The 14,807-nt window shown below is 43.6% G+C and overlaps 2 protein-coding genes across 2 annotated transcripts in view; both read left to right on the top strand.

The window, feature by feature from the left end:
• Positions 1-14,807, top strand: part of GLRX (glutaredoxin) — a 380,777-nt gene that overhangs the window by 245,836 nt on the left and 120,134 nt on the right. The window lies entirely within an intron of this gene.
• Positions 1-14,807, top strand: part of ELL2 (elongation factor for RNA polymerase II 2) — a 213,953-nt gene that overhangs the window by 140,664 nt on the left and 58,482 nt on the right. Inside the window, exons 5-6 of the mRNA XM_044064460.1 lie at positions 11,355-11,479; positions 11,837-11,936. Coding sequence (XP_043920395.1) covers positions 11,355-11,479; positions 11,837-11,936 — 225 coding nt within the window. The remainder of the gene's footprint in view (positions 1-11,354; positions 11,480-11,836; positions 11,937-14,807) is intronic.

Raw genomic sequence — 14,807 nt, forward strand, 5'->3', positions numbered from 1 at the left:
AAAAAAGGTTGTTGGAGGATATTGTATGTGACAAAATACATGTAATGAAGCCAGATAAAGGCAATGGAATGGTAGTGATGGATCAAGTAGATTGTGTGTGCTATTAATGCAATTCTTGCTGATGGAACAGGAAGAAATTTCACTGAAATTAATGTTGCAACAAAATAGATGTACTGCTAAATGACATGCTTTATCAAGGCGACATTACATTAGAGGAACATTCTTGTATGAAAAATGAACATCCAGTTTTTGGGAGTATCTTTGGTATTCCCAAAATACAGAAGACCCTAGATAATCCACCATTTAGGCTGATTATAGATGCCAAAAGATCTAAGACTTAATTTCTAGATTTTTAGACTAACAATTGAAAGGGGGTCATACAGGTATTTCCATATATATGCAGAAACTCCTGGCATTTTTTGTCTAATTTGAACAGGTCGATAAAACAGGCGATCTGAAGTAGTTAATTTCATTTGTGCAGCAACCTATGGGAATCTGGTGAACACCCTGTGGGCTGTGGTGAGATCAAAGTGTTAGCGGCCCACCTGAGGCTTCAGGGAATCCAGGTCTTCCCGTACCTGGACGACTGGCTCCTGACCTCCCCGACAAGGCATCTACTCTGTGCAGCCAGAAACTACTTTCTCGGTCTAGCTCCCCGGCTGGGGATCACTATCAACATAGAGAAGTCGTCTCTTACTCCGACTCAGACCGTAGACTTCATAGGGGCCAGACTAGACACAAACTCCTAGCTTTCTTGACCACAGACCGACTATGAACCCTGAGGCTACATGTGCGGGCCATTCCACAATCTCCAGCTCCTCCGGCGGAATTGGTCCTGAGGGCTCTTGGCTCAATGGCAGCGGCAATCAACCTATTGCCGATGGCATGTTTGAACATGAGGGTCTTACAATGGACCCTTCAGGTCCAGTGATCCTTTCTTCAGTATCCTCTGAGCCATCCCGTTCCCCTCAGCAGGTTTTGCAGGAGGGCCCTCCTATGGTGGCTCCAATCTCTGGACCTCCAGCAAGGCCACCCCTTCTCTGACCCCTCCACTAGCCACCGTGACCACGGATGCATGCCGCCTCGGGTGGGGTTCTTCGGGCAGGACAGTCCAAGGCATGTGGGACCTCACTGCATATCAACATCCTAGAGATGAGGGCAGTGCTGTTAGTGTTGCAAGCACCTCAGGACCTTCTTCCTGTAGGAACGATTGCGATTCAGACAGACAATATATCTGTTGTCTGGTACATCAACAAACAAGGGGGAACCAGGTCTTAGCCACTCTGTCGAGAGGCCATGAGGGTGTGGGAATGGGCGATCTCCACCAACCGCTTTTTCATAACTATGCACATTCTGGGGCGGTCCAACATCCTAGCAGACAAACTAAGTCGCACCATCCTGTTACCATACGAGTGGTCTCTGAATCCCGATATAGTGAATCAGATTTTTGCCAAATGGGGTCAACCCTGTTGCGATCTCTTTGCCTCTCCCTCTAACAAAATGTTACGACTATTTCTCTCATTTCCCCCTCTGGGGAACCCCCGAGAGACGTTCTGGTGCATGCTTGGCCTCCCGGTCTTCTTTATGCTTACCCCCCTCTTCCCCTGATGAAGTTTCTTCAGAAAGCCAGCCAGTTGGGGAGCAGGATTATCTTCATTACCCCGTTTTGTCTTCGTCAAACCTGGTTCCCTTACCTTTGGTCTCATCTGGTGAACCCTCCTTGGGTTCTGGATCCCCGTCCGGATCTAATATCCCACCCCCTAGAGCTCCCAGTCCCGAAATTGGACAATCTCAAGCTCACAGCTTGGCTGCTCCAGTTCCACTCGTAGCTAGGACTCCCGGTATCTCCTCTAGTTAAAACTATTCCAGTAGCAGCACACAAGCCTTCTACTAGAAAGATCTATAGTAGCAAATGGAAACGTTTCTCCATTTGGGCGGAATGCCATAACTTGGATCGTTTTACAGCTCCTTTGCCCGCTGTATTAGACTTTGTCAGGGCTGTTTCATCAGGGGGCTAGCTTCTCCACAGTCGAGGTTCAACTAGCATCTATCTCTCATTATCACGTGGGAAATTAACTGGGCCCTTTGATCACCATGAAATTGTGTAAGACCTTTTTGAAGGGCACCTTTCTGCTCAGACCTCCAGTGAAGGATGTAGTCCCTCCTTGGGATTGAACGCTGGTTCTTCAGACCTTGACAGCTCCCCCGTTTGATCCTGCAGCTTCAGTAGATCTTAAATTCTTGTCATGGAAAACTGCCTTTCTTGTCACTATCACCTCGTCTCGAAGGGTCTCTGAACTACAGGCCCTCTGTGTAAAACCTCCAAACTTGACCATTCACAAGGATAGAGTTTACAGGACCAATCCCTGTTTTCTTCCCAAGGTTGCCTCTGAATCAAATATTAACCAGTCCATTAACCTGCCGGTCTTTTTTCCAAATTACCGTAACAAAGGGGAATACAAATTACACTCATTGGATGTGCATAGACAACTTCGCTTCTACATCCACAGGACATCTGGTCATAGGAAATCCGACGAGTTGTTAGTCTCCTTTGCCAAATTTAACTTGGGTAAATCTGTGTCTAAAGTTGCACTGTCTAGATGGATTTCACAGTGTATCCTTCTAGCATATGAAAGTTCTGGCAAGCCCGCACCTCAGGGAGTCCATGCCCACTCTACTCTGTCTGCCTCTGAGGGAGAGCATCCTTTGGCTCTGCAGTGCTCCGGAACATCCTTCCATGAAGGCCACCCAAGATTCAGGTAGCTGGGGACTCTGTCCCATAGGTTGCTGCACAAATGAAGTTAACTACTTCAGATTAAGACGTTGTGAACTCACCATAACGTTCCATCTGAGTAGGTAAACTTCATTTGTCAGCAACTGTCCCTCCCTCCTGCCCCCTCACTTGCGAATGTATTCATACTCAGGTCCATGGGTTTTACCCACTTTTCTTGAATAATATTTTTCTAGCAGTTTCTGCTGTTAGGCAAACTTGATCTGAGGTCAGTCAGGGTTGGCAGGGGATTATGTGTAGGGGGAGGAGCTTGGAGCTTGGATCTAAAGCTGTTGAAAACTGCCGGCTCAGATCTGAGGTCTGATTTTACGGTCGCTATTGATGTCTGTAACCTCTTTGGTGGCGTACTCGTTGAACTGGGGCTAAGTTGGCTGGAGAGGCAGTTGGTCATTTCTAATAAGTTTGCAAGGACACAGGATTACTACTGTAGTGACCTTAATGGAGGTAGTACTTGATGATTATTTCATTTTCTTTGAAGGACAAATGTTCAGGCAAAAGGGAGTGGCTTGCGCCCCCATTTTTGCTAATATAGTGATGTCCCTTTGTGAGACCAATTTTGTAGTTCAGAGTGAATATTTTGATTTCATTTCCAACTACACAAGATACTTGGATGACATGTTTTGGTTTGGCCGGGTACCCTAGAAAAACTACAGGAAATTTTTAATTATATTAACAACACGGTTGATTTCCTAAAATTCACCTACCAATATAGCACGGAATACTATTCATTATCTTGATTTGGAGATTATTTTTGACCGTGGTAATTCCGTGGTGTCCAAGATCTTTAGGAAATCCACCTTTTCAAATTCATACATACCTGGAATATTCTAGCTGCCACCCTCCTTTTCAAAAAAGAGCAGTTGTCAAAGGTAAGTTGGTGAGGGTGGCTAGGATGGTGACTACAAAATCAGTTTGTTTATTTCATTTTAAAAGTGTTTAGGTTACCCTGATCACTTATTGTCTACTTTGAGAGATGAGATTCTAGCAAAAAGGTTTATTTTCCCATTTTAGATGCGGAAGATGGCAGGAATGGTAACCCAGGAATATTCACCAATACGAAGAATAAAAACTTGGCTGGTTACTTTGCACATAAAACTGATTGTCAGTCAAGAAAAACTTGAGTAACTTCTGATTATGACGACTTGTTACAATTATTTGGTAACACCCCAAATTTTCTGTTTAGGCAAGAAGTATATTTTAAAGATTTGTTTGAAAGAGGGCAGAATAGTGGTAATCAAAATCAGTCCAGTCTTAGATTAGCTATTTTCAAGTGTGGTAGGTGCACCCAATGTTCACATTATGGAGTCCAGCAATATTTTTGTTAAATTTTTCAAAATTAACATACATTCACACTTTAACTGCGTTTACTAAGAATGTAATATATATATGGCTAAATGTTCGTCTTGTCCTGCATTTTATCTGGGCAAGACGGCTAGCTTGTTCAAAAATATAATAAACACACATTGGATATTTTGAGAGTAATTAAAAGTAATGCATTAAGCAAACATATTGAAGTTTAAGGACCACACCTTTAGGTTTTGGTAGTACAACAGATTACTAGTGATTTACAAGGGAAAGTGGTCCCTGAGTAGTTGGAAGCCTGTGAATTGCATTGGAAATTGAGGCTTAATGCTACAGAATATCCAGGTTTGCATGAATGTACCAGCATTTCAGGTATTTTGAAAATGAAACAGTATGATTGGTTGTAATTTTGATATAGGCAGTGTATTGCACAACTCTTATTGCCTTTGTTTTAGTATGTGTTGCTTTACATTTTAACTGAGTGCTGAATTGTTTAACTGAGTATAAAAGGAAATGTGATTGTTTTCATTTATTGTTCTGCTGAAGTCTTGTTAATACACAGACGAAAGTGCTCAACTGATTAAAGTTATGTTTTCTGGTGGTACAGAAGTCTCCCTTTTGAATATATTAATTCTATAATCCATCACAAAAATGATTTAATACTACATGAGACTGAAGTCTCAGAGCACTCTGTTTTTGAAACCTGACACAGGAAGGACCCCTCTCCTACTTCATCTTGCCTTGGTCTAGTACGTGAACCAGAAAATAGTAATTCTTTAGATCAGTCAGGAAAATAGTGGGATTAGTTGAGTACTGTTTTTCTGTGTGTGTGAATCTATTTAGTATTTCCTGTGCTTGAAACTCTGGTGTGTATTGTAAATATTTAGTATTGTCATGTTTTTTATTAAATATATTAACTTTTCATTGTGGCTGGTCCTTTAGAGAATATTTTAACCTTTTGATAGTACTCATCTGTTTGACTCTGGCCATTCAAAGCTTTATTGTATTGGTCAAAACACTACCATTTGCACTAATATTAATTTCACTCCGTATAATTGGATGCCTTTATAAGAGCCTTAGAGTAGCTGACTTGGAGTGTCTGGTGGCAGTGTAACTACCTTATAGTCTGGGCAGAAGGGGGCATAGCTAGTAAATCTGTGCCAGCCTTTTCTGTGTATGTGTGAAAATCAAATGAGTGTGTGTCTGCTTGAACAGGGACAATGAAGTATTGGTTTCAGAGGACTTGGCTTGGACAGTCTGAGGACTCAACTCTATAGCTGTGTCAGTGGAAAGTTTTATAGGGGACCTGGAGGGAGATAGAGAAACCTAGACCCCAGACTGAGCATGATGTTCTTCGTGTTTCACTGTTGCAGTCATTACATTTTTATAATCTGCTGGCAGGTTGCCCTCAGTTGGCCTGATTAACTAAGTCTTAGGTCCTGCGTCGGTTGCTGTCCCTTCCATGACGTCTGGTCGTCAGGGGTATAAAACATGCAGCAGACGCCATTACATCAGACTTGTGCCATGCAGAAGCAGTTCGCAAGTGCCGGTTGGCAGATTCCCAAAATTTTCATTTTGAGTTTCAGAACTGAAGTCTTCAACTTTAAAGCCAAGTACCCCTTTGGGGAAACTTTTTCTTGTTCCTTACCGATGTCAGTAAAAGTTAATAATTGCATTACTTGTGGAAGGCAAATACCTCAAAGATTTTCATTTGTACTGTAGTCCTTGCCTAGGCCCTGACTACAATGCATCTTGCTGTCGGTTTTGTGCTTTATTTAATCAGTGCACTAGCAGTCTGTACATTTTTGCCTCTAAATATTTCTGTTCTCAGTTTAATTATCCAGAAATGACTTCAGTTAGTCATCCACCTACCGGAATTCCGAAAAAAATGCAAAGAAAGACAGGCCTTTGAGGTCCAAAACTGCCGACTATGCTTGAGCCAGTTACCAGTTCGCTGGTACTCAGTGAGGTGCTTTCGCAGCCCCTGATACCCGCTACTTCGGACTCTCAGGCCTCTGAGACCCATTCGGAGTCAGGCATGCCGCGAGATGCTTCACCTGTGGAACCCGCGGATGTCTATACCATGGATGGGTTCGAAGCTGCTGTGCAGGCACCGGCATCTGAGGGTGTATTCAGGCCTACAGACTTGCATATTGAACAGACTCCAACTTCTATACCAAGGCCTAAATCTCAATCTACGTCTAAAAGACACCCAGGCCACATGTTCAGGCCCCTATGCCTAAAAACAAATCTTCAAAATGGCTGAAGATCTTATTGCTCTACTCAGGGGTAGTCACCCCCCCCCTTCTAAGAGGCGTAGGGCTGAGCTTGATTATTACTCTTCTGATCAGGACTCTGTTTCTAATTCTTCAAATGGCCTGGATTTGTCCATACCTTCTTATGAGGATTCTGATGGAGGATTCCATTCCCTTTGCTCACCCCCCCCCCCCCTAGGACTTTTCTTTAGGGGAAACTTTACATACCTTAAGGGAGCATTTCCACTGGGGAAAGTCAGGAATTTTCTGAATCTAAAAAGAGGCTTAGGGATTTCCTTCTACCTCAGCATAGGTCTTTGGCTGTACCTCCTGTACTAGACATTGTTGTGTTTTCGGAATCCAGTATGGCCCCTGATCCCCTGCCTCTGGCTCCTAGTAAAACTGACAAGATACTACAGGGTTCCCAAGTCCCACAAGTTCCTTTTCAAAAATCCTGTTGCGGATCCAGAAACTGTTTCTCAGGGGCCTAAGGGTATCAGCGCTTCTACTGGTAAAAATAATACCCCTTCTGATGGACACTCCAGGGCGCTGGATAGAGGGTGTAAAAAGGTTTATACTTCTGCAGCCTTGGCAATCAGGGCTTTAAACTGCCAATTTCATGTGTTGAAATATCAACAGCATATTATTGGACTGCTTAAACAGAAAATGTTTTCTGACTGTGGAAAATTACAGGATTTATTGCGTTCTGCTGAAGAAGTTGGAAAACATACTTTGCCATGTGGTTTTGATTCTTTTGAGGCCTCTTGCAGGGCTGCTGTTACTGTGTCTGTGCTTAGAAGGCATGCTTGGCATAAGGAGCAATCTCAGCCTGATCATGTTAAAGCAAAATTGTTGGATGCTCCTTTAAATCCGGACCGCCTGTTTGGTAAGGCTGAAGAAGTTCTAAAGATGGAAGATAAAGCTATATCTATGCAAACTGTAAAAGATTTCTTAAGTGCAACCTCCAAAATTTAGTAGGCACTGGCCTAAGAATTGGTCCTTTCCAGCTCCTTCCAGATCCACTCAGCCCAGCCCAGACACACCAAAAGCACCAGGTTTCAGTCCAAAGGGACTCTCAGAACTAAGCAATGAGGGGCCTCCACTTCCAAATTTTGAAATAAGACACCCCTGTATGGTGAACAGTCACGGTGACTTTCCTTTAAAATTACCAAGCACTTGCCTCTTCTCCGCCCCTTTGGGGAGAGATTGCAGTTGATGCAAAAAACTATGAACTCATAACCCAGGACAAATGGGTTTTAAATAGTGTCCCAGGGATGCAGATTTCATTTCCACACGTTGCCAACACCAGACGGGTGGCCAGACCTGCCCCCAAATCAGTGGGCAGAGGTTCAGAAGCAAGTACTTTTCCTCTTCTGGTACCGGCCGAACAGCCCCCATGATCAAGAGGGAAAGGAACAAGGTTCCTATTCCAGGCTTTTCCTGGTACCCAGAAAAGACAAAATCATGGCGTCCAATTCTGGACCTGTCTATTTCTGGACATTCCAAAATTCAAGATGCTGACTCTTCACCAGTTACTGCCTATGCTAGGCAAAGATGCCTGGTTGGAAACTCTATTTAGCAGCAGCTTAACTACATATCCCAATCAGGGAATCTTGCAGAAGATACCTATGCTTCAAAGCAGGCTACTTGCATTCAGTTCTCTGCACTGCCCTTTGTGAATACCCTGGGTGCAGTAGACAAACCAAAGTGCCTAGCTCCAGTAATTGCATTTTGCAGACAAAGAAATATTCAGATATATCCATACCTGGACGATTGTCCAATTCAGGTAGAAAACCAGGCCATCTGGCGTTTGTAAAAAGGTTCATAGGTAGGTACTAGGCTATCGGCCTAAGGGCCTACTTAAGCCTAGCCAACAAGGTTCCCTGGCTTATGCCACCCAAGAAAGTTATTTTCCTGTGCCACTGTCTAGCAGAGACACAGAAGTGATCCCCAGGGTGTATTTCCCATTTTTCTTGAGTGCTAATGAACAACTTTGCTTGAGATAGATGGGTTTCCTGTTCCAGAGTATGGGAAGTCTCTGGGGCAGGAATCTATCCCCTCCAGCATGTCCTGTTTATTGTGCACAAATTACCACAACGGGGTGTAGGAGTGGAAAAACGCCACAAATAAAAACACAAATCCACTCGGGAGCTGATGTACTACAACCCAAAACAAAATTTAATTGACAGTCCACAAAAATATCCAGTCAAGCTCTTTCGTCAAATGACTTCCTCGGAACAAAAACACCATAAATTCTTTTCCTTTTATACAAAAAAAATAATTGGTTCAGATGAACAGTAATTTAAAATTTAAAGTGACTATTTTAAATGTTTGAAAAATCGGCTATGCCTAGATTTAAAAGGCTGTACAAATACGCAGAAGAACCAATGCCTTCAAATATCTATTATGTAAACAAGTAAATAACTACATAAAAACAATAGTGGAGAAAGAAATAATAGTAAAGACGGACAACACCATGGTTATGTGGTACACATTCCTGCCCCCTCTGCAGATTAGCCATGGCATTGTGGAACACTGCCCTGAGCTACCAAGTGCAACTACAAGCCCAATTCCTGCCAGGACAACTGAATACACTGGCAGACTGACTAAGCAGAAATCTCATGGACCCACACGTGTGCAAACTGGAACCACATATTTTCAACATGTTGACAAGCAAATGGGGGATTCCAGACAGATCTATTTGCCTCCCCCCAGAACTACCAGTTGGACAAATTTTGCCCAAGGTTTCCTCACAAAAAAGCCTGGAAAATGGATGCTCTGTCCTTCAGCTGGAAAAACCTGTCAGTCTACGCCTTTTCCCCCCTCTGCCTCTACTCTCCAAAGTTCTGCTAAAAGTCACAGGACAAACCAAAAATGATTTTGATTGCTCCAGACTGGCCACTCCTGCGCAGCGTCACAAATGTCTCCATGGCACCTGCCTCAGACACCTTCCTTGCTGTCTCAGCAGGAGAACCAAATTCTGCACCCTCAGCTCCCAACATTGAACCTTGCAGCTTGGCTAATCACTTAAATTCACCCTTAGCATCCCTCAGCAAACCTGTGATGGCTGTCATCTTGGAGGGGAGAAGACCTAGTACTAAAAAATCTTATGCTGACAAATGGAAAAGATTCTTTGCCTGGAACCAGTCTTTATGGATGAGCACAGCAGCGCCCAATTTACCTCAGATTTTGCAGTACTTAACTGAAATGCTTCACAAGGGTCTGTCTTTTTTCTCTCAAAATCCACGCTTCAGCTATTTCAGCTCACTGTAACACAGAACCATCCTCATCCCCTGCTCAAGCAGCATCTCAGAGGGGCAGAGAACTTGAGACCACCCAGGAGAGCTCCTACCCCTGCCTGGGACCTTAACTTTGTTTTGGAGAAGCTCACTACCTCCTTTCAAGCCAGCTGCTACTGCAGACTTAAAATTTCTTTCTTGGAAAACGGCCTTCATTTTAGCAATCACTTAAGCTAGAAGGATATCTGAATTACAGGCCCTTATGGCAGTGGAGCCTTACATTATTTTTCATGCGGACAGGGTTTCTGTGAGGACCAGTCCATCCTTCATGCCCAAGGTGGTATCCAGTGCGGCTCTTAACCAGTCCATTCATTTACCAACCTATTCCAATCCACAGAACAAAGGGGAATGGATTCTGCATTTCCTTGGGTGTGCACAGACTACTTGGATTATACTTGGACAGAACTAAATTTCGAAGAAAATCTGAACAATTGCTAGTGGCACTTGATCCTGGGGCAGAGGGGAAGGCTATTTAAAAAAAAAAAAACATTTCTAAATGGATAAGCCATTGCATTAATTTCTGCTATAAGCACCATGGAAAACCTATCCCCCAGGGGATCAGATCTCAATCCCACCAGGGCTGCATCTTCTTCTGCAGCCTTTCTCAGAGGTGTTCCTACCAGGGATATTCTAGAAGCTGATACCTGGAGTTCAGTACATACTTTCACCAAGCAGCATAATTTACCAATTTTCTCTGAATCCAGAGCTGGCTTTGCCACTGCTGTTTTGCATGGCCTTATAGCTGGTCCTAATGGTGTATAAATTTATCCTCCCAACCATAGCTTTGTGGATCTACCCAAATGTAATGACTGCAGCAGTGAAACACGAGGAACATAGTACAGTTGTGTACACTTACCATAAATGTAGATATTGGTATATTCACTGTTGCAGTCCTGGTTACCCTCCCTCCATCCCCCTGTTTTTCTCTTGCTATACCTCTACTTTTAAAGTGCTTAAGCCTTTTTGGTGTATTTGCTTTTGGTTGAAGGTATATTTTTGTGTTTTTAATTTTATTTGCTCCCCATTTGGGGGGCACCTGACATCTGGGGCAAGAAAAACTGATATAATGGTGTCTGCTGCATGTTTTTATACCCCTGACGTCATGGAAGAAAGGACAGCAACCGATGTAGGACCCAATACTTTTTTAATCAGGCTGACTGAGGGCAGGCAGCCAGCAGATTACCCAAATGTAATGACTGCAACAGTGAATACACTCTACATCTACATTTATGGTAAGTGTACACAACTGTACTTTTCCCTGTGTGCTCTTGAAGGAAATTGTGCTTAATGCAGACAGCTGCATCTGGGAATATTGTTTGTATCTGTTATTCCATGTGAATGTCCATCTCCAGTGTCAGTGGCGAGGATTCAGGCTGCTTGATTACTGGCCCAGGGAGGGGATGTCATGGGAAAAAAACACCAGCACATTAATCATGTATTTTATACCAAGCAGTCCAAAGGTTTATACTGGTTTGTTCAAAGGCTTAGTTGGCAAACTTTAAATTTGTATAACTTATCCAAATAGCTATCGCAAAGAAAAAATATCCCCTCAGTAAGAGCTTGTTCATTGTAGCATATTCCCCATACTTCCTGTATCAGATGGCATAATTTAAACTTCTGTATTGTGCAATTGTAACTGAAATTATGAATGTATGAGCATTTGAAAAGTTGCTTGCCAGAGTAATAATTCTACTTGTCTGTTTGTAGGTAGCAAATTTGAATCCCAAGGACAACTCTTATGTGTTGAAAGACTCTCTCCATAAAGAGGTTCAGAAAGATTGGCCAGGATATTTGGAAGGTGATAAGCAGTTGCTGGAGCAAATACTTGCTAGGCGAGTGCTTTATTTTCTTTCCTCTCATAACAGGTGTTTAATTTTGTTCTTGAAAATGTTTCCTGTTTCGGTGTGGCCTGCATTTATGCTAGATAATATGGAGCAGTAGCTGATACTGGGTACTGCTTGCTAAGTTTTAACTGCAGACATTCTATGTGAGCTTAAGAAAAGTAATATAGCTTCTGACCCTACTCTTAGCCATCTTTCCCCTTCTGCTTACTATGCATACCTTAAGTACACAATGCTCATTTATTTGCGGGTAAGTAAGAGCACAGAACTGCCATATGTTTCTTGACGTAACTGCAGTGTTCACCTGCTTCTCTGTAGGTGTTTGTTAACATTGTCCTGTTTTGTTAGGAAAGTAAATCAACCCCAGAATTCCACCAGCATCAGCCATCCGTTAGAATCGCAGCCATCAAGTCCCGTCAAGGACACCGCTTCTGCCTCTCCTCCCCAGGTATTTAATCCTAGCATTTTATTTTATTGATATAAAATAAAACTTATCATTCTAGAAGTGTCTCTCACTTGATCTTTTGCTTAAAATGTAAGTCATGCCTTTGTTCAGAATGTGAACACCTTGCTTGATTGCAAGATTTTCTGTTATGCCTTCACTAATAAATTATATGATGGATTTTTAGCCATTTTGGGGTGGGGGTGGGGTAAATTTGGCTGAGTTTTTGACATTTGACTGCTGACTTTTCTTGTCTTCTATTGCCTGATGGGGCTTCCAAGGCAGTTTAACTAAAATGACATAACCACAGCAGCAAGAAGAAATATCCAAATACAGGCAGAAACCACTCGAAAATAAACTGTTCTGTAGTCCTATCTCGCCTTCATTCTTGCACATGGGTTAGGAGCCGATCCTCTGCTCCGACTCTGCCTATTACAAAGCTCAAAGTCTTCTAGTTGGCTTGTGGCTAGTAGGTATCCCATGGTGCACCATTACAATCTCCCCATCTTGTTTGCCTTGTCTAAGAGTTCAGATGTGCTGCTTCTTGGCCGTGCTGTTAAACACTTTTTTTCTGTTTTTATTGTATTACAGCCCAAGTGTTAAATGGTATTACGAGTAGTTTTAGACTTGCTGAAGTGTTTTTTTTTTTACTGCAGATTCTTATTGAGAACTGATTGGCCTTGTTCTAGTTGGTATCCTGCGTGCCAGTCTTTTTCAGTTTATCATGCGCATTTGTGCTTATTTGATATTTGCGGTCCTTATTGTAGAGTTTGGAATTTAAATAGTTACTTGGATATTTAGTGTTTCCAGTTAAGGTGCGCGTTTGCACTCACTTTCCTTGTCTTTCGTGTGCAGTGTTGGTTAGTATTAGAGAGTTAGTGTTTGGACTTTCCTTAGATATTTATCTGGATATCTAGCTGTTCAGTTGGCGTAGAGTGTCTTGATATTTTCGACCCTTGTTCTACGACTTAGTGTTTGACCGTAGATTTCACTGAGAATGTTTGGTCATTTACATAGCCCGTATTAGTATGTGTGCTGTCTAGTTAGCAATTTAACCACCTAGTCTTTCTCTCTACCTAGGTCCGTTTAAGTTAGAGGACCTAATTCTCTGCCTTTTTTTCTCTTCCTAGTGCTAGGCCCGATTTAAGTTAGAGGACCTAGTCCTCATTGTGTTTATTTTTCTGCATCTCTAAAGAGGCAAAATACCATAAACCCTCTGTAAAATGCTCCCAGAAAATGTCAATTACGGATGGCCATAGTAATTGTGTATTGCCTCGGAGCCGTCAATCTGCAGGAAACCTGTTTTCCCATTCCTTCAGCTCTAGAGTTCTACAGGAGCGGAAGAACAAGCTAACTTTGAAATGTCTCCTCAAGCTTTCTTTCAAGGAAGACTTGGGCCAGTTTGTCTTCCTCGAAATCCCATTTATCCAAAAAAGACGAGGCTAAATCTACCAAGAGCATTCCCAGCGCCATCTGGTGCTTCGGAGCCACCTCCTAAACTTTCTAAACCGGACAAGACTTCTACCTCCTCTGCTCCACTGATTTCTGAGCTGATTGAGGTCGTTGGTACTGTGACTTCAGTTTCAGCCCCATGGATTTCGGAGCAGATTACTGATAGCAAACATCAGAGCCGGTCCAGAGATCCCTTGCAGTCTTCCCAACTTTAAGGTCTCCCTGTCTTAGAGGTCCACATCTCCCACACTGTGTCTTCCAGATCTTCCAGGAGCCTATCAGAAGATGATTCAGGAGACAGTAGTGCTGTGACTCCTGAAGTCATCTGCCTTGCCAAAAATGCTGCTGACTCTGACCCAGTCTGTCCCGGAGCCACCTGAGTCCATTTCCCCCTGTTGTGGTTCCTCCAAGCAGTGCCAGGCTTTGGAGCTGGACTGTTCAGTACTGCTGGTTGTAGAACCCTCTGTTCCAGCTACCCCCCGAGGCCGTCTTGGAGCAGAGTTCTGCTCTGACACCTTCGGTGCTGTCCATGGTGTCTAGGAGCCAAAGTTCCCCAGTTGGCCCCGACAGGGACACTTGGACCCAGACCTCTTTGTTTCAGAGTCTCCCTCTCGGTGTGTTTGCTAGGGTGAGCTCGGATCCTACATCTATCTCTGAGCTGATGACTTTCTCCGTCTCCTCTGAGCCAAGGAGGTCTGCCTTTGGGATGATGCGAAGTGTGCTGTCCCACTAATCAGCTCCACCCAGGGGTAGCAACACTCTTCCCACTCTGGCACAGACCTCCTCCTCAGCACCTTCTCCCTCTCTCGACCGAGACCTGCAGCCTCAGGAGCCCCTGGTTGGTGGCCCCCACTCTTCCGAGATCTCCCTGGAATATCCCGAGGAGCCCCCTTGGAAGAGGATAAGCTAGAGGAAGCATGTAGACTCCCATGATGTCTAGTCTCCGAGACAGACCTCGAGGAGTCAGAATGGTCCCCCAAGTCGTCCTCTGATGTTTTTGTAGACTTCTTGGAGATCCTTAAGCAGAGGTGCAGCTGGCCCACTATTACCCCTTCTGATGAGTCTGTGTACCTGAAGGCTTTTGAGTCTCAACCTTCAGCCTCTTGTGTCTCCACCTTTCGACTAACTTTCCGACCATGTTAGTCGGAAGGTGTGGGAGACTCCTGATGTTGTGGAGCCAGTTCCCAGGAGACGCAATAAATTTGTCTTCTCTGAGAGGAAATTTTTATCCAAGGGTGTGCCTGTAGATGCCATGGTGGTTGTGGTAGCCACTAAGAAGGAACGAGCGGAGACGTCTGTCCATCCGCTGGTCAAGGAGTCTCTAATGATGGATAGATACGGGAAGCGTATCTTTTTGTCAGCGGCATTCACACTCTGATCACGGAACTACCCAACACATTTTACAAAGCATCAGAGAGATCTCCT

Source organism: Protopterus annectens, chromosome 2.part2, assembly GCF_019279795.1.
Source record: "Protopterus annectens isolate FY-2018-M chromosome 2.part2, PAN1.0, whole genome shotgun sequence".
NCBI classification, from domain to species: Eukaryota; Metazoa; Chordata; order Ceratodontiformes; family Protopteridae; genus Protopterus; species Protopterus annectens.